The sequence below is a fragment of the Calidris pugnax genome, unplaced genomic scaffold (genome assembly GCF_001431845.1).
Source record: "Calidris pugnax isolate Ruff unplaced genomic scaffold, ASM143184v1 scaffold8, whole genome shotgun sequence".
In the NCBI taxonomy this organism is placed as follows: Eukaryota; Metazoa; Chordata; class Aves; order Charadriiformes; family Scolopacidae; genus Calidris; species Calidris pugnax.
In genome coordinates, this window is record NW_015090830.1 from 20,272,611 (window position 1) to 20,298,665 (window position 26,055).

The 26,055-nt window shown below is 44.3% G+C and overlaps 1 protein-coding gene across 1 annotated transcript in view; it reads right to left on the reverse strand.

Annotated features, from left to right (window-relative positions):
- GMPR (guanosine monophosphate reductase) overlaps positions 1 to 26,055 on the reverse strand; it is a 42,168-nt gene continuing 16,113 nt past the window's right edge. The window contains exons 5-9 of the mRNA XM_014940950.1: positions 25,290 to 25,371; positions 22,673 to 22,779; positions 17,094 to 17,136; positions 10,705 to 10,864; positions 1 to 2,883 (exon numbers count right to left, since the gene is read on the reverse strand). Of these exons, the coding sequence (XP_014796436.1) occupies positions 2,703 to 2,883; positions 10,705 to 10,864; positions 17,094 to 17,136; positions 22,673 to 22,779; positions 25,290 to 25,371 (573 nt within the window). The 3' untranslated portion in view covers positions 1 to 2,702. The remainder of the gene's footprint in view (positions 2,884 to 10,704; positions 10,865 to 17,093; positions 17,137 to 22,672; positions 22,780 to 25,289; positions 25,372 to 26,055) is intronic.

A 26,055-nucleotide genomic window follows, 5' to 3' on the forward strand; every position in this document is an offset into this window, starting at 1 on the left:
TTTTTCCAGTCCGTCTGAGAGCTGGGCATGAACAGTGCCAACGGCGACCACTGACAGAGTTGGGGGCTATCCCAGAACAAAAACCCGATATAATGTTGGGCGAGATGCAGACGTGCCACCGGGTCAGCCCTTCTGCAGCCCACTTCTCTCTCCACTCTGGGGCGAGAAGGACAAAACCAAAGAGAAAACATGCTGCTTATCAAAACGATGGTAGGAGCTGCTATTTAGAAAACCGAACACCCTAACTCAAAGCTCTATCAGTGACTATTCTTAGCCTCAATGTCATTCACAGCCTGGAGAACTCTGGGGACAACTTCAGATAAGCCCATCCCCATCCTTTCCTATCAGTCACTGGTCAGCCAGAGGTATGTGTGAGAGGGGACCTGCCTTTTGGAAAAGAAACTATTCCGAAGAGATGTCATGAAGCTGCTCTGGTCAGTGTGCGTATGATCTTTTTTAAAAAAATGTTTACAAATATATATATTTTATATATGTATATGTATTTCTTAAATTCCATTTAGAAATGTAGCTAAAAGAAGTAGAAAAGCGCGAGCGAGAGGAGGCGTGAGACCAGCAACTGCTGCAGTTCCCACATATGAAGGCACGAGTGTGGAGAGACACCTGTGGTGAGGCCTGATGGTCCAACCCCACTCCTCACAGGGGGTGGTGTTCATTTGCCTTTGCACCCCTGCCCTTCACATCCCATAAATAAAGGAGCAGTGACGTCCTACAACCATACTTAGGCAGAGCAGTAACACTGCCTGCGCTCTGGGCTTAGGGCGAGTAAGAGCAGTATGTGGCCCACGGTAGGTTTGTGGTAAAGAGGCCTGGAACCTTCTTAATGTGATGCTTTCAGGCTGGAGGGAACAGAGATCAGCTCCTTTATTCACAGGCCTTCTTCTCTCCTGCATTCAGGTTCCTTTGTGGTATGTGGGCAGGGCAAATGGGCCCTAAAGCCAGCACAGGTGTAACCTGTGCTCACAAAACAGCACAGGTGTAATCTGTGCTCACATTAAGGCCCTTATTTGCCTCCAAAGCAGAGGAAGGGATCACACCCCAATTAAGAATTGTGTCCTACATGTTAAATGGAAGACATTTAAAATATCAGGCTATTTAGAAAATACTCTGTGTTTTTTTTCTAATGTGCACAACACACTTGAGTATCACCAGGGATCAGCCTGTGGCCTAGATGTGCTCCTCAGCACGGTCAATTGTACCACTCCTCGTGCATGGCTTTCTGAGCAGTCCAGCATATGAGTTTAATTCTAGAGTTTCTCTTTGCTATTCCTCTTCCTACAGATCACTCTTTTGCTTTCAAAGGACGCCTGCCTCTTTCTACAGATAGCGACGGGACGGGAAAGTAAGACTCTGAAGTAACATCAGCTGTTTTACCATCTCAGCAGCACTTTAAAGTAAGTGGCTGAGCATTATTAATTCATTGTGCTCACTTTTACATCATTTATCATAACGAGCTGCTGTGGTATTCCATGCGGATGCAATTGTGTATTTCCAAAGAAATTTCATTGTGATTTATCAATTAATTAGTGGGCCATTACATTTTATTAAAGTGTTACCCAGAGTCTTAAACATTCATTACTGCCTGTAGAGCAAATGCGTTAACTCCCTCTCAGCCACCGGTGTCTTACAACCAGGCTCTTCTGCCAAAAGCTCTCTTTTGCCTTCCCTGGCGTCAGGGACTGCAGAGGAGTGGTACCAGATAACCCAAACTGAATGTGATCCCTCTGGCCTCGTTCACCTGGCCACAGACAATGCACGGCGCAGCATTTGTTTGTCTTTTCTAAATGGATACAAACAGGCAAGGGAACAGGGAGGGCTGGAGAGAAACCTCTCCGTGGTGGGTTGCTGTTGCCGAGTTTCAATGTCTTAGAAATCTGTTCAAGAGAGCAGGTAAAAGCCAGAGTACAAGTAACTCAATAACTGCACGCATGAAAAAGCAGGCAAGCTCTGAGACGTTCTCTCCTGAGATGGGGGGAAGGGGGCTCGCTACATTCAATGCCAGCTTCTCTGAAAAGGCAAGTCCATTGAATAGGGACATTTAATTAAAACCAGCAGTAACAGCCCTGTGAACTAAGACTGGCATTTTTATCATCACCATAAGAAGTCACCAACAGCCAGGCCTCGTCAACCATCAACCTCTGGCGTTCTGCAGGCTGGCAGCCGTGCCACAAACATCTACGCTTTGGTCAGAACAAAAATGAAAAGAATTTGATTTCTCCACACAATTCCTTGCATCTTTTTCTCTCCCAGCCTGCAACTGCTGGAGGGTGCACCGCCAGAAGCGGTGGTAGCTGACAGGTCAGTCTAGAAAGAAGGAATGTGTGCGTGTGTGTGTGCAGGCGCAAGAGCCACGTCTGTACAAGCCAATTCTCTGTTAATTCAGGTTTCAGCCACTACTTATCAGATGGGGGGGGGGGGCGGGGAAACAGGGGAAGAAATGCTGGTTAAAAAATAAAATAGGCACAACAATAAAAGATGAGGCTATTGCATTTTGAACCAATGGCACTGTGTTAACAGCACAACCTGCCCCTTCAAATGCCAGCCACAGCCCCTCCGATGGCTGTGACACTGCCGTTCTGAGGAGAGTTTGCCACTAACACAACGTGGAGGAGAAAGCAAAACAAAACAGCAGCCCTTCCTGCTCCTCTCCCCCACCCCTCTCTCTCCAGTCCCCCAATTTTAGGCTAAGAGAAGACCTGGCTGTGCTGCTGGGTGACCCGGATAAACGTTGTTCTCCTGCTCAGTTCCTTGAGTTTGGCAGCTCCCACGTAGGTGCAGGTGGAGCGCAGCCCTCCGAGGATGTCCAGGATGGTGAGTTCCACGTCCCCTCTGTATGGTACCTCCACAGTTCTGCCCTCTGAAGCCCTGGAGAAGAGACTGGTTACTGCATTGACATCTAGACACAAAACATAACAATGTGTTTACTGGAGCAATGTGGAGCTTAATACTCTGCATGCTGCAGTTTACAAACACTCCCCCAGTTCTATTGCTTGCTGGCCTGTTGCTGCTTGGTGTTCTCAAGCACTGAAATGCCTCAACTCCAGTCACCACCGATACTGTGAACTAGAAGCAGACAAATTTTGTAGCTGCTCCAATATCCCATGAGCGTATTTACAGATTTCCCCCCCCTTTCCTCGCCTCCACCATCTGCCTACAAGCAAGTGAAGCTTCCAGGATTATAGAAAGGTAGATATGACCTTGAGAGCTGCAAGCTTTAAAGTATAAGGAATGGTTAGGCTCAGGCAAGTTACAGGAATGCTGGAGCTGGTTCTCAGCAGCCACCCTCAGCACAGCCCTACAGAGGCTTCGCAGCCCCTGGCCTCTGTCCCATGTCACTGACCAGATGCAGATGGAAATGCTCTGGCTGTCTCTTACCAGCCCAATTGTCCAGAATCTACAGAGATGGAGTGGGAAACCTGTTATGGAAACCCGCTGCAGAGCTGTCCCCTGAAGCTAAAAGGTGAGCTCGCACAGTTCAGTCAGGCAAAAAGGCCAGAAAAAAAATAGCAGTGCTGTGAACACTGTCAAGCGTGTGTCAAGTATGGGCACACGCTGTCCCCCAAAAACACATCTGAAGAGCTACATGATGGAAGAATCCAGGCAATAAACTTTCACCCCTTCCCCTTCAACTTTCTCCAGCCTCATGCTCAGCAATTCCTCCTGCAGTGGAGTTCCCCAAACACCAGCTCATCTCACTAGGCTTTAAAGCAAGCTTGTTCTGCACAGCACACAGCTCCTTCAGAGCAGCAGGCCTTGGGAAGGGGGTCAGTGGGGAGAGGGGATTGCTCTCCTCCTTCTCTACAAAATGGAGGCAGAAATCAGGGCTGGGATCTGTCACTGTTGTAACTGTTGCTTTATTTACTTCTCCCTTAAACAAGCTGTCTAAGGGATAGTGCAAGAAAGAAAGGGCATGTCTGTTTGGAGGCTCCATTTGCAAATCATTAACAGCAACAGTTGCTCTGTGGAGGTACTTCAGTGGGAGCCTGGCTATATTTCATTGTGTTAGTTTAAATGTGAGGTCAAAGCCCTAGGGAGAAAATAAAGGAAAAGTGTTAGTACACCATGTGAATAAGGAACCATGATTAATCTCCCTACATCTGATGAGTAATTGACTCCTTCTTGAAACTCTTAAATAAACTGTAATAGGCAGCCAATGGAAAGCGTCTGTACCACTGCCATCAAGAGACTCCATGGGGCTCAGTGGTGTGTTGTAGGGCCTGCGCTGCTGGGAGTTCACAGGCTTTTATTTTCCACTCCAGTGCCAACAGGAAGAGAAGGGCTGGCCCACAAAATAGCACAAAAGTAGTCATGCTGCTGTTCTGCAGCTGGGTTTTTGGCCACACTGTCCAGTCAAAGTTGGGAGGTTCAGCTCAGCCTCCGGGGAGCTTCCCACAAGACTGTGAGAGACAGTGTGTGTCTGGGATTTTGGGGAAATCACTGCAAATTTCACCTACCAGTTCCTGCCACCTGAAGAGCTCTGCATGCTGTATTGGGCAAGATATGCAGGGTTTACTGCACTCATGCATGACCGCCAACTCAGTTCACACATGAGTGTCCAATTCAGTTATGCATGAATGCCCCATCAGTTCAAACATGAGTGCCCTGTTAATTCATGCTTGAGCATCATGTGGGGCATAAGTTTTGCTAGCAGAAGCTGATTGCAAACAAAGACAGCCCCAGTGTCTTTGGTCCACTGTGTTACAGTGGTTCAACAGACCTGCAGAGACAGGACCATTGCCTCCTAGAGCATGAACATTTGGCGGGGCACTTACAGCCACTGTCCCTGGGAGATGCCCCTGCAGTGGCTATGGTGGTGTTAGGAAGCTGGAGCTTGTGGGATGCCACTCTTGGCTTTGGAGACCAAAACCTACAGAAGTGGTGAACTAATGTCACAGCCCCAAAGCTCTGACAGCTAGACAGTTGCTACTGCTCCTCTGGTGTCAGCTGGTGGGATGCCCTGCTGACCAAGGAGTGACCTACTGATACCATACTGGGAGAAGCATGCTGGAAGAGAGCTGTGAGATTAGCTCCACAGAAAACACCAAGAGTCCAGTTTTACGTTCATCCTTGAAAAAAAGCGTCCAAAAGGGCTGAAAATTGTCCATACTCCCACCCGACATGCTAGGAATAACAGATGTTCCAGAAGGAAAAGGAGGAGTATAGGATGGAAGTGGGACAGAAATCTAGAGCTGTGAGTTAAGCAACTGCAAGCACAGCAAAAAGGTCAGAACCCAGTTATTGTTTTGGATGAGGAGCAAGCCCCAAGACAGCAAAGCTCTTTGGTGTGTCACCTTACTCCCCAAATGGGAAGATGCCCACACTGCTGCATGTGTACACACACACACTCACCCCATTTTGGATGTAAAGGAAGCCCTACAGGTACTGAACTCATGACCCTACTGGTACTTTCAACAATGGTGTTAATTTTAGCCTTGTACAATCTTAAATATATGCTTTTATGCTAAAGCAAAGTGAACTGCCAATACGTTTGTGTGTGTTTGTTTTGAAGGGATAAGTCCTAAGATTTGTAGCAAGTATTCAGATTATGATGACAGACAGAGGTCCACAGGGGCAAGGGGTAGAGTTTGTAATGGGTATACACTCAAACTGTTGGGGCTTTCTTGGTTATGTGTTTTGCAGAAACAGAGTGTGAAGATGGCAATAAGCATGTGCTCACATTGTTCTAATATTAACCTCCGTAGTTTTGTCCACAGGGACAAGAGGGGAAAGTCTGTGCTAAGTACATGGTCAGGCTGTGTTAACGTTAACCCCAACACTCTAGTCACCAAGGGACAGAAGAAGAGTTAGTAACAAGGGGGTGTCGTGAAAGCTGGCACCCTTGGCTGAGAGCTGCATGAGCAAGTCAGCAGGAACTGCTGAGGGATTTGCAGCTCTGACATCTCTTCCAGAGCTACAACCCGAAAGTGACCCTTTCTCAGAAAAGAAAGGTGAAAATGGAGCAACTGGAACTCTCAACAGCTGGGAAAGGTGAGCTCAGATGCTCTCAGCAGAGACTATGGCTCTCGCTAGCCACTGAGTGCTGAATAGAAAGGGAGAATTACTTGCTTTAGGCATGGGGTCCAATCTGCAGTGCACCCCGTAACTGGCCAGCTCCAGCCTGCTGCTGCCACGGAGGGATGCGTGCATGGGTGGGAATCCTGGAAGGCTGGATAGGGTGAAGCACACGTGAGGGTGCTCTCTCACCCCAGCAAAATGTGGGGCAGGACAAAGGGGTCAGGCTGACCTGGCATGAGGCAGCCTTCCCTATGAGCGGAGCATTTAAGAAATGGCCGGAATTGGGGGCAGGTCTTCCAGGCTATCATTTGGGATACAGAAAAAGACAGTAAATAGCAGCCAGCTGCTGGTGCTATTCTGTCTCTGTGGCCCAAATTCCACCCTACACTTAGTATAAAGTGCTAAAACCCAGCTCAGTAGCAGCTGTGAATTGCTGAGTGACCACAACAGAACCGCGGTGTTCACACAAACCCTGTGAAATCTCAAAAGGGTTAACAAAAGCAAATTGGCTCTAACTGAACAATACTGCAGTCTCTGCTCCTGCTTGCCTTATTTCTTTTCTCCCATAAAAGAAACCTAATAATTGCCTTTCAGAAATTCCCAGCTCTGATCCATGTTCCTCGTGGAAGGAGGTAAAAATGTAAAAATAAACCAATACATAAATGACATAAAAGTAATGAAACCAGGTACACAGATTTCATAGAAAATTAAATGGGATCAACTTGACATATTCATTACAAAAACAATTACTCTCACGACTTTTATTCCCTGCTACAGCCATCTCGCCTTACCTGTCAATTTTAATTTAACTGTTTGCTGGCTCAGGTTCTCCAGCCAAAATAAGTTATTTTGAGAAGATGAAGCTAAGTGACAAGTCGTCTGATTCTGCAGGGGACTGAGACACTGAGCTCCCCACTGCTTGAATGAAACATTGTGAGTGCTCAGACTTTTTTAAGACAAAACAGGTTATTGGGGTCACTGATACAGATGTAAAGCTGGGCTTTTTAAATGCATAGAAAGAAGCCCCACTGACTTGACCTGTTTGGGGTATCCAGCATTTAAAATGCTAAGTTAGAACACTTTTAGTTCAAGTCTGCCATAAGCTAAACTAGTAAGTGACTAAACTTCCTGTAACTTTTCCTACAATAATAATTCAAAGCAAAGCCTTGCCCTGTTTCCTATCGTCCCTTCAGTGCCCAGCACATTTACATTGCTGGAGAACTAACAGTTGCTATTTTTAAACCACAGTGACACTCATCACGCTGGGACAGGCGAAGCAAGACCAAGACCAAGGCTGGAATGGATAGCCAGCTCTGAGTCAAGGCTGCAACACAAACAAGATGAGAATCAGCTCCTTCACAGTTACCAGTCAGGGCTTACAGATTCAACGCTTGGAGCTGTTGTAGTGAGCAGTAGGCTGGGGACTCCTTCTGTCTTACCTGTTAGTGGCACAAAAAAGCAGCTTCTCAACAGGGACTAAAAATTTCAGATTGTGATTCTGCTCCCTTGTTGCTGAGAAGGTTTCAGAACTTGATCCCTAGGGGACTCTAAAATCAGGACCCAAATCAAAATAAAGCAATAGACCAAGCAGAATTTGTGTAGTATTGCCCATAAGGCAATAAACGGGTCTATCTAGACTGAGGCAAATACACCGCCTTTCTGTACACTCTTTTTTCCTACAAGACTTAATACTTGCACTTTATCTTATTTTTAAGGGAGACCAGTATAAATTATTTCTCCTGCTGGCAACAAATTTTGCCAACAACTACACCCCTACCTAGGTGGAGCAGAATTTAACAGCTGCCTTAGTCCTTTGGCCCACTGGCACAACAAGCTTTCTCAAACTTTTCCTGCAACTTTCACTAGCTGTGTGGTGGCCAGGCCCTGACTGACTATGGCTGCACTGAGATCCACACAGCACGCCTGGGCTGCTCTGGGCTTGCTCGAGGAGCTGCCATTCATTAACTACACGCCTGAGCAGCATCAGGCCTTTCCCAGACTCCAGCTGACACAAGCACAGGGTAGCAAAGGACAGTGAGATACCATAGTTCAGATAAAAGGGTGCCAGCACCTCTGTGTAACTGGCAGCTGCCACTTTTAAATTATGAGATATTACTAGTGCTGTCCACTCAGCCCATTTGTTCAGAGGCTTTGATGACAAGCAGATTCAGTGGGGGACAAAAAAAGGCCCAGAACTGTACACAGCTTCTGGGAACTGGCATATGAACCCAGAGTAAATCAAAGGGTAGAGGTACGCAGCACGTCTTTCTGGTGCCGCATTTCAGCTTGTCTCAGGTGCAGACAGACTCTTGTGCAGCTCTTTCTTCTGCAAATAAACATTTGTGCTTGAAAGCAAAAGCAAACTGAACCTGCAGCACCAAAAGAGCCTTGCAGGTCAACCAGGTGGAAAGCCAATCACATGGGCTGCTCCCCTGAGCAATCTACTGGCTGTCCTCACTGCAGCCAGATATCCTGACGATAATGGTGCTTTTAACTGGTACGGGTGCAGCCCCATATGAGATTAAAAAAACCACCTTGTGCATTGCTCACTAGCTTCTGAGCTGAGCCCTGGAAAGAGGTACATAGGCTCAGGTAAACCACTCAAGACAGACACGTATGTCCTCCTCAGGCAGAAGGTAAAGCTATCCCTGTCCCCTTCTCATCCGATTAGATGCAGAAAAATTCTGGCTTGAAAATCTGCCAGGATTTACATGTTCTCCTCAAATTACAGTAGTCACTGTATATTTTTACTTGTTAAGAAATATCTTTTTTTTTTTTTCCTGCAAAACCAAATGTCCTTGGAACTTGCCAAAACTCATCACAAGATTTTTTTTGCCCTTGAAAAACTCTTTTCAATCATCTCGCATCCCTGTGTCCAACTGGTTTTCTTCTCTTCAGAAGTCTTCCTCAGAAAGTAGTACTGAACCAGACTGCGTCTAGCAGGCACAGACTATCTGCTAAGTGCAGTGTCCACAAGCTGTCTGTTTCCCCATTTTCACATAGGCTTCTCTTTTAATGAGCCTGGGTTTTCTGCCAGAGCAGGAAAGCTAATGACTTCATTTATCTCCAGGTCTCTCCTGCACAATGTCTTCCAACAGCCTGCCTTAGTCTCCATTATTACTGCAGTCTAGGAGCTCATAATAAGCAGGTTGGGACACTTAGGCCAAAGGTGTAAATGCTCTGAAGCAGGCTATGTCTCACCACTTTGTAAAGTGCTAGGTGAACTAGTGCACATTTTTATGGTGTATTTTAACTATTTAGAAGTGTCAGACAAAAACCAGATCCAATTGCAAGGTGGAGGACAGGAGGTGGGATCAAAGGTGCTTTCTATCTAGTGTGATCTATGAGACTGCCATGGTCCTCTCAGCATGTCTCTGTGTCAAAGTGTGAGTTCCATTTTATTTTGTGGATCCCATTCTGCTTTACATTCTACACTGTCAACTTCACAGTGCTGCAACTCATTTCCGTGGTAGCAGCTGGACACATTGGGGAAAACCCACATGCTGAATAGTTGCAGCAGATAGGGCCAACAAACCCCATCAGGCCTGAACATCTGGAACAGTAGGTAAGGTCACTGAATCTGAGACCCTTACAAACAGCAGTTTACTAGATGGATCCAGAGCCTGAATCTACCCCAGCAGAGGAGAAGAGAATGAGAGACCCCTCTTACAGTGTAAACTGTAAGACAGGTAAGATTCTCTAACAAAGTATGCAAGAACCATGGCAGGGGGCTTGGAAGTCGATGATCTTTAAGGGCCCTTCCAACCAGAACCATTCTATGATGCTGTGTTGTCTAAGGACAGTGACTATACCTGCTGCTCCTAAGAGAAAAGACACAGAGGTTCCCTGGAGTCATCTGCTTTTTTCAAAAAGTCAAAAATCTCATCACTTTCTGGAGGAAAATAGCAAAGGACAAGAGATTCCTTTGCAAAGCCTTTCTTCCTTTCCTCCCCTCCCTAAGGATTTTAGCTCAAAACCGAAGGTCCCACATGCTGCATGATTTGGAGCTACTCTGGTGCTCTGCTACCCAAAAAGAGGTGGGAAATCCGTTCAGCAGGATTCTGCTGCCTAAGAAGTCTGCCCAACAAACAGAGAAGGGAGCGCTGGGGGTACTGCCTGTGACTGAGAGTACTCTGGAGTTCCTGGGCCCTCATTAGTATTACAGCTGTAACAACTCCTTACAGGGGAAACCTCAGCTGAGCTCCACCCATTCACCAGGCACCCCCTTTTTGCAAACAGAAGGGAGCATGTGGGCCAGCCAGGAACCCATACACTAACAGGACACCTAACCGAGACAAGCAGAGGGCCAGAAACTGCAGCCTGGTGTGCCATGTTCCAGCATTTAATTCATACACATTCCGAGAGACCCGTAAGTCAGAACAGTGTCTAGTGACTCCCCAGACCACGCAGCTCATGCTGCAGTGACAGCACACTGCACTGGCTGCAATCAAGTGAACACGGTTGCTCTCAGCTAGCCACCCCCAGCTCCTTCTCCCTATCTCCCCCTTGATGTCATCCCTCCCTCAGATCTGCTGCCGTAAGTGTTGGTAACAGCTTCCTAAATGGAATAGAGGCACGGGCCTGTTTCCAACAGATGCCTTTTGCACAATTCTGCTGCAGAAGTTACTGGCTGTCTGGCTCACTGCAATTGCTACTGTGTGGAATTCATACCTGTATTCAGCAACCCCTCCTGCATGCTTCTTCATGGCTGTATCAGAGCTCATTCCATAGAAGAGTTTCACCTTCTTGCCATTCTTTTCCATAATCTCTCCAGCACACTGGTCATGGCCTGCAAACATTCCTCCAAGCATGACAAAATCGGCACCGGCTCCTGTGATCAGCAAAGTGACACGTAAGGAAGGAGGGAAGGGAGAAGAGGGTAAAAGACATAGCAAGAACACAGTGGCCTCCAAAAACAACAGCCAGCCCTAAATAATTCCGTACAGAGAGTCCTCTCCTGTAAGAGATGCAGCAAACTTGAAAGAAATACTTTACTGAAGAACTGACACATGCTGAATTGTATTTCTCTGATATTTAAAATTGAAAGAATCCTTTTCTGTTGTGATGACAAAGACATAGATTATTCTACCCCCCCCCCCCTTTCTTTTCCAATTCAGTTTTAACCCTTTACTAGTAACTTTTAATCTGAGTATCTAACCCTTTAATAGTATCTGAGCACAGTTTCTTATTAACTAGCATATTGAGTACAGTACTTAGAAGCCCTAATCACAGGGCTGGGACCTGTTGAGCTCAATACTGTACAGAGAAGAGAACAGCTCCTACTTCAAGATCTTTCTAGGCCACAAGCTGTGAGTGGGAATGTACCCTGAAGGAAGGCATACACATGAATACAATGTGCTCCTCCCAACACTGACATAAAACAAGCAGATGGATTTTTCAAATCCATCAGCCATTATGTGCTCAGTGTAGGTCTGGGTGAGCCCTCGTCAAAAAGATCTGGATAGGTCAACATTTGGTTCCTGTTGTTTAAAAACTCTGGGCCAAGGATCGCCACCCCTGGGTTCTGTGGTACTCAGCATGCACCACTAAGGAGGTCTAAATAGGTTCCAGATACCAAATAACACTCAGTCATGCCTGTTCAGTCTGTCCATCTTCCCTGGCTTTGCAAATCATGAAATCAATTCCACTAGGAGTAAAATCAGGAAGAAGGTTTTTGGAATCACTCTTGATTTTCTACTGTGATTTCCAATATTTCCAGCTGGGCTGGAACTATTCCACCAGCAGCTCCTCCTGTATCCACTAGATATTTTGGCATATCTAGTCTTGCTTAGAAAAGTTTGGCTTTTACTCTTTTATGAGCCTGTGGTGACCCATCCCTGAAACAAAGCATTTTCCTGTTCAGACTCTCACTTCTTCAATGTGTATGTGTCAGAACAGGCCTCCCCTCTGCCCAGTTTCTTCCCAGAACTGGCAAAAGAACAGGGCCATAAACCTCACTTCATAGAAAGCATATGAGCCTGAACTAACCCCACCCCGTTACGAACATGTCCGAACTCTGGAGAGATCCCAGGTTAGGTATGTCTGGCATTAGGATTTGCTCTCATCTCTGTCACCATCCAAACAACAGCACCAGACCTTGAAATCTGACGAGTACGTGAAATCATTATCAAATCTGCTCAGCTTCTGCCACCTGTTTAAAAGACAAACCTGAATTTGGGAACATTTTGATCTTAGAATACATGACAACTGTGGAGTGTGCACTGATTTATAAAAGCCAGTTCCCTCCCTCCACCCCTTTGCCCAAGAGCAGACCTAGCAGCAACGCCTGGGAGCAGAGCACCCACCTGCTCTGCTGACCTCGCCTCCCTTTGCCTGGCTGTTGTTTGAAAGGAACACTATGTCCGTGGTAAAGGGATATTAAAATTTAGGCTAAAATAAACTGCTGAGCACATCACAAGCAATATTTATAGCCAGGCACCCATTCAGGTGTCCCACCATGCCAGCTACCTGGCAGATTTCTCCTGAGCTCTCTTGTTTCATATGGCTGAATTCTAGTCTTACTTTGATTCATGTCTGATACTACTCTTAACCTGCCAAAACCCAAGGGAACGTTCATCCTTTAAGTCATTCTCCATTACTGGTGGGGAGCTCCTGTTGTTACCTGACATAATCTTGCTCCATCTTTGCAAAAAATAGTACTCTGGGAAATCTAGTTGATGTCTCTTTCATGGGCGGAAGAAAACATAATAAGGAAGGAGGGACAGATTTGAGGCCAAGGTTTCAAAGAGGGCCTTTAAACAAATCAAAGGCCTGCCAAAGGACACTCTGGACTCTTTGCCTTGTCAATACTATCGCCCACTTCCTAATTCTAGTCCTCTCTCTGGTTATAGATCTCACAGCCTCCAAATTACTAATGCAAAACAGTCACATGAAATCTACACCTCAGAATCACAGAATTTTGGTTCGTCTGCACTTAAGTATCTATTCATTATTTTTCTTTTCATTGCGTATTTTGGGAGGAAAGCAAGTATGTTTGAATTACAGGATTGAAATTCATCCAACTTGAGTAACTTTTGCAAAGTACAACATAATTCATCAAGCTCTTCCAGAAGAGACGAGCCATGTTACAGCAGACACAGCACGTCTACTCATTGGAATGACACATGCTTACTGCCCTGCAGCTCCAGGAATGGCAAGCCCATATTAAATATACTTTTCCAGTGCTCTCCTGAACTTTCCACCCTGCTTCAGTGTTGCAAAGATGTCTGAGAGTTTCAAGCCTGTTCCAGTACTTTTCTGCCAGTTAACAACCAACCAGAAGGCTTGCTTTCTTTACTTATACTTGGGTTTTGTATGACCAGAAGCACTGGCAATGTTTGCAACACCCAGCTACAGTCTCTCATTTTTAAGTACAGATAGACAGTGTGCCATTACTTTAGGTTGTGGGGTACTGGGAACACCTGGCAACAACCCCCTAGGTAACACAGGATGTGATAGAGTATGTTGCATACAAGTGTCCCAATAGCTCACCCAGAGCTTGCTAAACTTGTCCTGTTTCTACACAATGCAAATTCAATGCACTGATGCTGGGGAGGACTTCCCCCTTGAGGCCTATGCTGTATGTGGGCTGATTTTGCTCATTCACATTTCACAGTGCCTTCTCTTTCAAGCCCTTAAGGAACATGTGTCCTGACCCCAGCCCAATCTTGCAGCACTCACACGGTTCTGCTGGATCTGGATGGAGTCCCTCCGATGTCTTTTGTATGCCTGATAATATAAGTGACTGATAACCAGATTGGCTCTGCACAAATTCAGCTGGAGTCAGCCTGGATTTGTAGCCTGGGCAGCCCTCCAGGCAGATGCAGCATAAATTTGCCTGGACCACAGCTGGCCCTGGAATCAACATTCACCTGGGCTCCAGCTGAGCCAGCGAGCCTTTGCAACAGTAGATATACACACTGCTATTGAAAACAGGAAAAAAAAAGCCAGTATGATCTGTCAGGTATATTTTGGAACCAGCATATGTCCCCATTTGACTTTTCCACGCTTTTTCCTTCCTTTTCCTTCCCTGCTCCTGTATGTCTTCTCACTCTGCTGTAAGGAACAGCAGTATTGTGTTAAAGATGCTGGCGTAGTATTCAAAAGGCACATGCTGTTCCTGACTGTGTCACAAAAATATATGTGACCTCAGGCAATTGAACTTTGTATTTCTGTGCTTTGACTTCTCATCTTTAAAAAAGGAGACAGTAGTGCCTCCCTGGGGTATTCTGAGAAATGCGGTCATGGTATCAGCCTTTCCAAGGGTGCAGTTATGAGAACCATCTGAGAGCCCAACACAAACTTATTTCATACTTTCCTTCATTCCTGCATCGAAACACCTCTTTTCTTCCTTATCAACCTACATCTTTTCCATTATCATCTCCAATACAAAGATGGCAGTGACATCTTCAGTTTACCAAATCCATATCAGGTTCCTATCCACCAATTCCAGAATTCCAGCAGTTTCTACCAAAGTATCTGTCGCTCCCAGCATTTCGTACTCCACAGTCAGTGCTTCTCTGTTCCTTGCCTTTTTAAATAGGCTTCTACCTTGTTTCCCCTCTGTCAAAATGCCCAATCTGACTCCTGACACCAATGGTGTCACCCTCCACTTGTAAAGCTTCTCAGCATCTTCTTCATTGTTCTTCACAATTCTTCACTTGCACTCAATCGACTTTATTCCTCCTCTGTTCCTATGAACTTGCCTCCTTCAGTCACACCTTTAGCCATTTGTAAATGACAGCCTTCCCATCTGGGACTCCCTCACACTTTTCATGATTCAAATTGCTGCTTTGTGATGGTTTTATAATGACCACCTCAGCATCCCTTTCCTGAAGACTTTACAATGATCCACCATAAAGAGATAATATAATCACTTTAATCAAAAGTCCTCTTTGGGTCTCTTTATGCTTCATCCAGGCCTCCATCCCCAGGTGAAATTGTACATCTGCGTGGTTTAGCACCCAGTCTCTGCTGTCCAATATATTTATGCAGCTCCTCCCCACCAAGGGGCTCTCAACAGGCAGAGAAGTCTGTACTAGACAATTCAGTATCATTATCAAGGCTTTGGCTTGTAAATGCTGGGGATGGAGGCTATCTTCCACGTGGCTCACATAGCCAATCACCTAAATAGTATTCAATAAACACTGATAGTAATAACGTTATCTAGAAGCTTATTTTGCCATCCACCTTTGACAAATGCACACATGGCTCCAGCTAGTCAAATATCCAGTGTGTCTGCCTCAATTATAGATAACCAGATATGGTAAGTTTATTGCCTCAAGGAACTGTACCTGTGACACACTGGTCAGACCAATCTGTCTGGCCTATTGTCAGAGCACAACTTCTGCCTGTATAATCTCAGCTTTCTGATGCTCTTCTGTCCAAGGGACAACCCATGGTAGCCTTCAAACACATACCACTGTGAATCCCAGCATCTCCTGACAATCAGCAAGGCCTCAATCTGCCCTTTCACATATTTCAAGAAAGTTTCTATTCAGTTAGCCCAAAAAGATTACAAGGACCCTTAAGACTCACTATAAACATCTCAAAGGAAAATATTTTAAACACTTTGAAGTTCCTTCCTGTTGTTCTAACTTCTGGAAATGCTCTTGTTGAAGAAAGACCTTTTCCACAGGCTAGGTTTCTGCACAGGCAGCTGGGAATGCAGTGAGGTCACAACCCAGTACACAAGCTCCCAACACAACGCCAGCAAGAACCGGGGGAGTGGAGAAGCCAGCGAAAGTCAGGCAGAACAAAGGTCTCACTGCAGGCGGCATGATGTCAGAGTGGGCTGGGCTGAGGAGAGGTCGGGTGTTTTTTTAATACAATCTTGTTGTCAAAGAGGGTGGATGCCGCTGTTCAGCTCTGTCAGAATCACCCAACTGGAAGTATCTATTCCCTACGTCACGTCACCCACTGGGTAACACAATGGTGCTGTGAGATCCTGTGACTGACCAGATTCCTTCCTGGTAGCAATCACACCACAGCTGTGCTTAAAATTCTCTAATTAAGTCTTCCTTGTCATCTGACCTGTCTAAAAACAGGAGCTGTCTGCAAACTTAGAAGACAGATTTTGGTTTCAACCTTTCCAGGAGGCCCAGAGTTTTTCTTGGCAGGTCTGTAATCTGAGTTTAGGCCTGCCCCTGCTTTCCATACTTGCAAAGCTTCCTGCCAAGCAGAATGTGCTGTATCATAACGTCCTACCTCTTCTATCATAGCACCCTGAAATGCCAACGAGACACTGTGCTGGCCCATTCTATACTGCGTATTACCCCAACGTGACATCTCTAAAAGGTCTGGCATTTTGGGGGGTAGGGGACAGTCTTTAAGTGTACTGCTAGTCCAGGATGCATTTAGTGCCTTGTTCACATATGCTACTACATCAAGGTTATGGCTAAGTGACAATCCTGACCTTGACCCTCCCATACCGATGTAACTTTCATGGCCAATAGAAAATACTCACAGATTAAATGTTCTAACAGCAAGAGCTGGTGTAATTCACTGAAGCTATTGGCACGAGAGCAAAATCTGTTAATTATTAACTTAGATGTTTTAGACATCTGCTCAGCTCTAGGGGATACAATATAAATAAAATCTCATCTCTTCAAGTTTACAGCTGATCCCAAGAACATCTCCAGGGATCTGTCCTGCCTTTTTGTTTTGTTCTTCTGTCCAACAAACATTCCACCATCTCTATGTCCATTCAAGGCCAAAGTCACCCAGATCTAGCAATGTTGCAGACATCTTTGAACCCTACTCAGAAGAAACCCCTATCAGTTTTCTTTGTACTACTGTCCCAGTGGCTGTATCTCATGCACGTCTGGCAGATAGTTTCTAAATAGGACTTCGACCACTGTATGTTTTACAGCGCAGAATTTGGACTGTCTGGTCCAAAGAGCAAATTCATGTCTGGTTTATTAATTTCACTGGAGTCACCCACAGGGACGAATGTAACCTACTGCTGATTACACATTCAGGGTCAAATTGACTCCTGCATCGCTGCTGACAGTGCTGGAGATACGCGGGGTGTACCGGGTGGCACTACACGCTGTCCTTACCAAAAGCTTTGGCGACATCTCCTGGACAGCTGCATCCTCCGTCCTGCAGAAAGAAAAGACAGTGAGTGACAGTTGAGCTCACTCAGGGACCTGGTGAGCACTGGTTGCTCCACAACCTCCAGCAGAAAGGCCCCTCTTCAGGAAGTCAAGAAGTGACTGTGCACCATTGCTACACATCATCTTGGCTGAGTTTTTAGGGAATCCATATTATCCTTTCTATTGCTTTTCTTCTTTAGGTTCATTTACTCTGCCATATAGTACCATTTACCACTGATAACAGCAGCAACGCAAATTCCTGACTGCAATTTCCTAAGTACTAGAAACTGGAAAACAAAAACTCATCTGATGATCTGAATCATTCCCTGCCATTTTAATTAAAGGCCACGCGATGCAGAGGTACCACAAACCCCTACCTTCAACGACCAAAGACATTTAAAGTAACTTTCTCAGCAGTTTACAATACATTAAAAGGTCACAGTGGGAGGGGTGAGGAAACACACCATCAGCTATGTTGGATTTTGATCTGATAATCTCTAAGCAAATTGGGTAATCTAATCTTTGGTAAGTGAAAATGAATCTCTCATCATGGGTTTGGTTAAGAAGCAGCACTTTGTGATCTTTAGCATTTTAGATCTGTGTTTCAGTTTCAGTGCAGAGCAAAGTAGTGGCTGATCAGGGGGTTTCAGTTGAGGGGAGGGAAGCTATGTATGTGTGACAGGGCTGTAAAAAAATGGATGGCACACAGCAGAACTCGCCATGGGCTATGGTTCTATAGGTTTGTAAAGGTCTGAGCATCAGACAAAAGATCCTTCTACTCTATATAGTCATTGTATCAAGAGGGCTCCCAATTCCTTTGAAGATGAGGGTCTGTTGCAGATTGCCCACAGCTTTCCTGCTTTTGAAGCTACTCCCCAGACTGCACGGTTACTCCATTTGTTTCCCCTCCCTGTTGGCAGAAATGCATGCCCGGGTCTGACCTGCGGCTGAGCACAGCCAGACACCCCCACCATCAGCCATTTTAGAGCTGGCTTTTGCAGGTAGCTGGCAGCGGGGCCGAGCGTTAGAACCTCTCTGTGTGCAGAAAAGGATTCAGACACAAACTGAGCAGGTGGATTCGAAAGTGAGTGGCTTTTCAAAGGGCATCCCACTGCAAACAGCACCTGGTAGCAGTATAAAGGCTTTTATTCCATTTGCTGATAACCTCTAGCATATTATGCCTTTTTTTGAGCTAGACACTCTTACTGTCAGCTCCAGAAGAGAGTGCTGGGCTGACAGCTGAATTTCTCTCTCCTGTTAAGGGCTTTGCTTGTGCAATTCTTTCCCTCTGACAAGTCTGTCAGAGCTTGGAGGAAGGTGTGAGTGTGCGTGCATGTGTCAGGGGAGGAAGAGCCGAGATAGAAAGAGAGGGTCTAATAATCTTAAAAGAGTAGTGTCAGGAATTTGCCTGACTTACTCTGAGACAGACTGGCTATGAATGCTCTCTGGTAGGTGGGTTCAATGTGTGGCTCAGTGTCTGACTTCTGTAATTAACCTGGTAGTGGCAGTGATGGAGTCTTTATGCTTTCAGAAGTACCATGAGGATGGAGGCCTTACTGTGTAATCATTAATCATTGGCTTCAAGAAATACCACTTTGAATGTCATCGAATTACAAAACGCTGAGCAGATTAAGTGACTTTCCCAAAAGCTCGTAAGTTACCATTTAAGATAGAAGGAGCTGATGATGATGATTCACAGCACTTATCTGTAGACGTCTCCACTTACTTCACATAAACAGGTAAATTTAATGATTCACAGAAAGGGAACAAAAAGAGGACATACTAAGCAGTAATGTCAGAAGATGCTATATAATAAAGCTATATGCATTAAACCACTTCATTCCATGTGAAAAATCAAGCACTTTGTTTAGAAAATAAGACTGTGCTTCTGCTGCATTCAGTCTGGGAAGCTTCCCCTTGCAATTCAGCTCATCCCAACAGGGGCTTTGGTCTGGACTCAAAATGACTTGTAGAACTGCTGGGCTACAGTCATGGAGCTTGTTGCAGGCTCAGCCTCTACCTCAGACCCTAGGGAAATGTATCTGTACAAATAAATACTCCTATGAATTCAGGAGGACTGGCATTACTCTGAAGTAAGCCTGCTGGAAAGGGTGGCCATGGGGCCTGTAGAGGACGTGATTCTGAGACAACTGGGTGCTAAGAGGAAGGAGGGAGGAAAACAGCTTTTTAACACAGCTAAAATAAGTTATTTTCCTCTCTCTTGTTTACAGAACAGATAAACCATTTAAAAACAACAAAATTTAGCCTAAGGAAAAGAAATACAGTATGGAAAACCAGTATGAACTAGTTAAATATTTAATATTATATGCAAATTAGAGTAAGTTTATAACGATGATTTATATGTTTCAAGCAACTGTATAACAGCCCTTCCTACAGTATTAGCAAACAGATAGGTATTTATTGTGCAGAAGATACATAAAGTATATGGTATATACAGCAGTAGAAATACATATGGTGCTTTATTCTGAACTACATATGCAGAGCATATTTCTGTGTGGAAAGTGTTCTGTGTGGAGGAAGAGATGATATGGCAGTAGCTGGGTGAAGAACCCCTTAGTCATCCCTTTCACTGAATGCTGGTGGCCCATCACCCAGGCAGGGCGAAGGGGAAATAGGGATCTCTATCAAACGATAGCCAAATGAGAGAGGACACATGCAAGGCTGTTTTCCATTCCCCACATTGCTGGCTTACTAGAATACGTGACTGCCTCCCTATCCAGCAAAGTACTTCTCTGACCTACAAGAAACAGAAACTTTATCTCAAGTAGGGTGTTTCTGAAGGAGCTCTCCTGCTAAATGGCCTCTCCACTGTAACTCACTGCTGCACCTTCTCAAGGATTAGCGGGAATGAAAAACGAGACCATTGGCACCCTGACAAATAGCATGGGACAGAAACCGTGCCTGTATCTTAGACAGGGTTTCCTCTCTTCTTTCAGTGAGTCATGAAAGATTCATTTCTGAGGTGAGCTTTGAGTCTTAAAGATAATTTAGCTTGAGGACAGTAACTGATGCAATTTCACCTCCCCCTTCACTGTGTAAGTGACTCTAGAGAGACACCAGGCGTTCACTTGGACTATCGTGTTTGTCTAAAAATTGTCACCTTGTCACTGTATCAGCTCCAAAAATCATACATGATCGCTTCAGTAATAAAAACATGTTTAAAATCCCAGTTTTTGCTAACATCCTAGCAGAGCTACTGGAGCTTCAAGCATGCTGAGCTCCTTGCAGTGCCTGTACTGTGCTCAGCACTGTCACTGTCTCATTCTGTGAGTGGGGCTTCTTTCCCTTCATACCTAAGATGAGCTAACATAACAAGAGGAGCAATTCAATGAAGGTACTGGACAAGACAGAAGTGGATGCAAGAAAGCACCTCAATGGACTGACCCATGTCATGCCAGCAGCTACAATCTACATGAAGATAGCTGGTAGGCTTTGAATCTTTTCATATCCTTCCTGCCTTTTCCATATCAATATTACAAAAAAAACCAACAACCTGTTGGACATGTTTTCTCCTCAAGAACTGATGTTGATAGCTGTGGTAATTGATTGTAGAGGTCTCCTTTGGCTCAGGTAGGGGGTGCCCCTTCCTGAACCTACATGACAATAATGAGACATTTTGAGGGATGCTATGTGTCCTTGCTGCCACTAGACCCAGTTACAAGCTTAGGCTTGGTCCTGTATGGTGTTTTTCCCTCAGGAGGATACCCCTCTTTTGTGATACTCTTGCCAGAGCTCTGGCAATGACCACGCAGTCCAGTCTTTTCTTTCCCCAATAAACACACCAATACCTATCTGAACGCTGCAGAATTCAGACATAATATCCTCACCCTTGCTTTAGTCTCCTTAGCTGGGGTGACAGAGGTGAGTTGCACTGGTGTTAGAGACCCCAGTTACAGCTTAAGGCCCAGATGTTGTAGCCGACAGGTATGAAATTTCCCTTCTGTACTCCCCCTGTAATGGTCAGGGGGTTGATAAGTATGGACTTACTGAAGACAACATGACCTAAGCAGGTCAGGAACTGATCTATCTGCAAAGCAGCAAAGGAGAGGAGGAATAACACAGAACTGTCTCATTTTTCAACAGCCAAAATACACACTCCCTGTTTTCTTGTAAAATCAGGGTAGTAACTTTCTTCTGAGAGTTGCTAGCAGAAAATGATGATTGCAAAACTAGGTTGGGTCTCTGAGCACCACTGCTAGGATGACACCTATAGTTATCCAGCCTTCATAGTAATGAGTCAGTCTTTCATGCTCTATTGCACACATGTTCTGCTGTCTGCTATAGGCATAAACATTTGCAATGCTGCCCAAGTCATAAAATCACAGACTGCTTTTCCTTTTTTTTTTTCAAAATTTGTATAGGGTAGCCACGAAGAGGAGGAAATGCACATGCATTAACAATAAAGAGCAAGACAAATCTGACTGTAGCACATGTTTTTCTGCTCCATTATACCCACACCTCCAAGAATACAGTTAAGCCCTTTGCTCATCCACAACCAGTTTGTTCTCCTCTCCCCTCCTTCCTCAACAATACAACACACCCCTTTCCTCATAGAGATACTAGTCACAACTGGGTTGAAAAAATCAGTGCCTTCCAGTGATTTCATATGGCAGTAGATGTAAAATTCAGCATGGTCTCTTCTAGGGCCACAGAGGAAGACTGTTGGCTCTGAGCACACCTGTGAGCACAGCACACTGGTTAGCCCCTGTGCCTTCTGGATGACCACTCGCCCCACAGCCAGCCTGCAGAGTGTGCAAGCCTGACAAAGCCTTTGGATGCTGTAGGCTGCAGCCTAGCTCAGTCTGAGGCCATGCTTACAGATTTACTTTTTCTGTGTGAGGTGAATCTGGTCTTACTGGTAGAGTGGAAGCTGCCATTAGCAGACAGTACAGATACGTGCTCTTTTCTCTCCACAGGCTCGTTATTTCCCCAGAGCTTTGTGAGAACTTAAGTGGCTCACGTGCCAGCTGCACTCAACAGAGCCAGCTCTGAAACATTCCTGCTCCTGCACAGAGAGCTCCGTGAGGATGCTATGTGAATCAATCCAGCTACTGCAGCACAGATGGGCTCATATCATTTTACCTTGTACTCTCCTCTACTCTATGTCTGTCCCTCAGTCCCACCCTCTGGGGAAAGCCATGTTTACATCTCACTCATTTTTCAGAAATCTTTCATAGGAATTATTGTTGGCCTCCATGTGAAAACAATCAAAAACAAAATAAAAAACAAAACAAAGATATCAAGCTTCCTGTTCTGCTCACGTAACAGCTTACTCCATTCAGGGAGCAATAAGCAGCTTTCCAAAGGCACAAAGAGGAGTGAGGTGCCCAAGTATTTTTAAACATTAGCGAGAGTTGGTTTCTTTATGTTTAAATCTCCACACTACTCTAGGAGCCAGTACAGGGGTAAACTGGAGATGACACAAGGATAGCCTTTAACACGCAGAGTACTGGACTGTTTGATTCTCCTATTCCACAACAATTTGCACAGTGGGGATCTGACAGCAGATGATATTTACTTACAGAGATGATATGTCCTTTCAAGCCATGTGCTGAGTCTGCACATTCAATAACAGCACTTAGCTGTGGATATCCCACCCCTGTCTTAATCCGAGTGGTACACACAGAACCTAGACAAAAGAATGAGAGAAAAAACACAGCCCATTAGACTGCAGAAAACATACATCTTGTTTTCTTTTACTTGTGGAAAAAACCACATTTATATCTGTACTGGTTTTTCCCTCAAAAAGTCTCTGTTGGAAATGTTGGCTTCTCATGGATAAAAGGAACACGTAGGGCCTTGAGTTTTGAAATGCTATAATACCACTTTATGGGAGCTGTAGTTGAGGTGACTAATATCCCCCCTTTCTTCTCCAGGGCCACAATTCCCAGTTTTGGTCTCATCAGTAATGCTTCCTTGTGAGGGAATTACTGCATCACGAGAAAGCAAATCTGACTGAGGCGCCCAAAGTACAGGGGAGCAGAAGGACAAGAGTCACAGCCCGTGAGACTCAGCAGCAGCATTTAATACTTCTTCCAATAAATATTTCTAGCTCTTTTCTACATACGTTTTTTAAAACAATTCTCAGGCAAAAAGTGTGCCTTTTTTTTTTTTTTTTTTTTGGAGATTTCCACAAGGGAGAGAAAACCATCTTTTGCCTAATATTTAAAGCAGAAATATTTGATTGATCGCAATAGTTGGGAATATAAGAAAACCAGCACAGTCTTTCAAAAAATATTTCTTGCTTTTTTTTTCATACATTTTTTAAAACAATTTTCAGGCAAAAAGTGTTCCTTTTTTTTTTTTTTTTTTGGTGGAGATTTCCACAAGGGAGAGAAAACCATCTTTTGCCTAATATTTAAAGCAGAAATATTTGATTGATCGCAATAGTTGGGAATATAAGAAAACCAGCACAGAGCATTTGAAACGTGAGGTAAGTACAGAAAGCTGTATAGTGCAGTATTACAGGAAATATACTAATTGTATCTGATTACGAAACTATATTATTTATACACATACATGGTGCATATATATATGTATGTACAAAAATAAAGGTGTGTATATATATAAACCCACTTCAATTATAGTTTAACTGGTAACATGGCTATAGATATTGTGGATTATGTTCTCTATTCTTCTCCTCAATTTAAGAGTCAAAATGAAGACTGCTTTTTGCCAGTTCAGGTCCTATGATTTAGGATACGGACCATAAAGGTAATTTTAAAAGAGATTCTGCACCTAATACAGTAAAGTCTGGATCCCTTCACCCAGCTGATATTCAGGTATACTCCAGCTACCAGTAAAGTAAAAGTTGCCAAAGATCTTTCAAAGAACTGACAAGGTAAAAACACTGAGAAGTATTTTTGCAAAGTAGGAAGAAAATTAGTTTTAAAATAATCTCCACAGAGGATGTACTTATATATGTAATGCTTTATAATAAACTGCTGCCATTTTCCATAGGATGGACAATTATCTGGAAAAGAGCCTCAAGATTTGATCTTCTCTTAGGAACATTTGTTACTTGTAGGTTTTGGGTCGTCAGCTTATACAGATCTTTCAGGAAGATCTCCAGGGAGGGGTACACAGCTTTACTCCTATTTCCACTTTGAGGCTACAAACAATATTTCTTCTTTTATGTCTGAGCTTGCCCATCACAATTGCACCATGACATCTCTGTTGTTTATTCTTCATGTATTTTGCAGGATTTATTGTTTGCTGTCTTTCTGGGCACAACTGCAATCTTTTTTACATCATTTGCTCTGCTCCCATTATCCATTCATGAACCATAACCATTTGGCACTGTAAACAATCTGCCTGCACTGGCTGATCACAGCTATATTGTGACTGGCACTTGTGTTAACCAGTTTAAAATCTAGTCCACTTATAGAAACCCCAGCTGCAGTCTATGAAGAAAATACAAAGAGGAAGGAGCACACAAACACACAAGGGAGGGAAAGAAAAAGGGAAGACAATATGGCAGTATATGCCAGACAACAATATTAGGGAAGAGAAAGTAGGAAAAACACTCTAAGAGGTTTAAGGTCCTCCCATTTATCCATGGGAATGTTACAGTGATAGGTAATATAAGTGCATTAATATAAGTATTTTTGCTTCCAGGCAATAGTAACAGGTAGAGGCAATGTTACCCATACTTCATGCTTAATTAATGCCATTTACTCTTTGAAGACATTGACAAGACGGGCAACCTAAGCTTATCAGAACACAAATCATAAAGCTATTTAGAAACCCATCTTTCTTTGACAGAAGTGGATACCCGAACACAGTATCCTTTGACCTGGAATGGCTCGGCCTCTTTTCAACAGGCTAGAAAAAATGTTCCTAAACACAACACATATTATCATTGATAATGTCAGCAGTTCAGGCAACTCAGTGCTTCCAATAATAGGCATCTTCACTGCCAGAAAATGGACAATTTAACACTTTGCAGTATGAAACACTAGCACCCTGCCCATGTATTTCTTAAATACACTATGTGCAAGGGCACTGTTACTCCATTAACCTGAGTGGCTGGAGGCCTCCTAATGGGCAGGCAAACAAAAAAAATAGACCGGTTCCATCTGGACAACTCCCCCACCACTGTTACCATAAGTCACCAGTATTTGACTGGATTTGACTTACCTGGTCCAATACCCACTTTAATAATATCTGCTCCAGAAAGAATAAGTTCTTCTACCATCTCTCCCGTCACCACATTGCCTGCCTAGACAAAAGGAACAACATCACATATATGGGAGATTTCAAGACTACTGCAATAAAGACTAATGATGATAATGTGCAGTTTTATCCAGAGCTTTTTACAAGTTTAACTATATAGAGTAACAAAGAATATAGTTCACCATATTGTTCATTGTACATGCCATAGAGATTAGCAAATCATGGAGGGTACCATCCTCAAGTCAAACAAATTTCATTATGTCCACTAAACCCTGATCCTTAAGATCCCATCAGGATATCTGCTTTGTCTTCCATCCCCCTAAACCTCACCCAGAGGCTCTCAACCTCATCACCCCTATCTGTAAGAGCTACACATCAAACCTCTCCCTTACATACGGTGCAACTACTCCACCTCTCCTGCCCTGCCTAGCCCTCCTGAACAGCCTACAGCCCTCCAGCCCATTTGCCTACCTCACCTTGTGGGAAGATGTTTAGATCTTATATAAAAGCCTGGCAAACCTCATTTTCCTTTAGGATTTAGTATTTTGAGTACTGAAAAAGTAAAGAATACTATTCTTGACGTTTTGTATGTTGGTGTCAGAATTGGTATGTACATTCAGACTACCTAAATAAAAGCATTTCTATCAGATTCATTTGGTTGTGGCAGAGGTGAAAGATAGGGGTTTCGTTCCCTCTGCATTAATTTCACAGAGATGTAGAGAGCATGTTG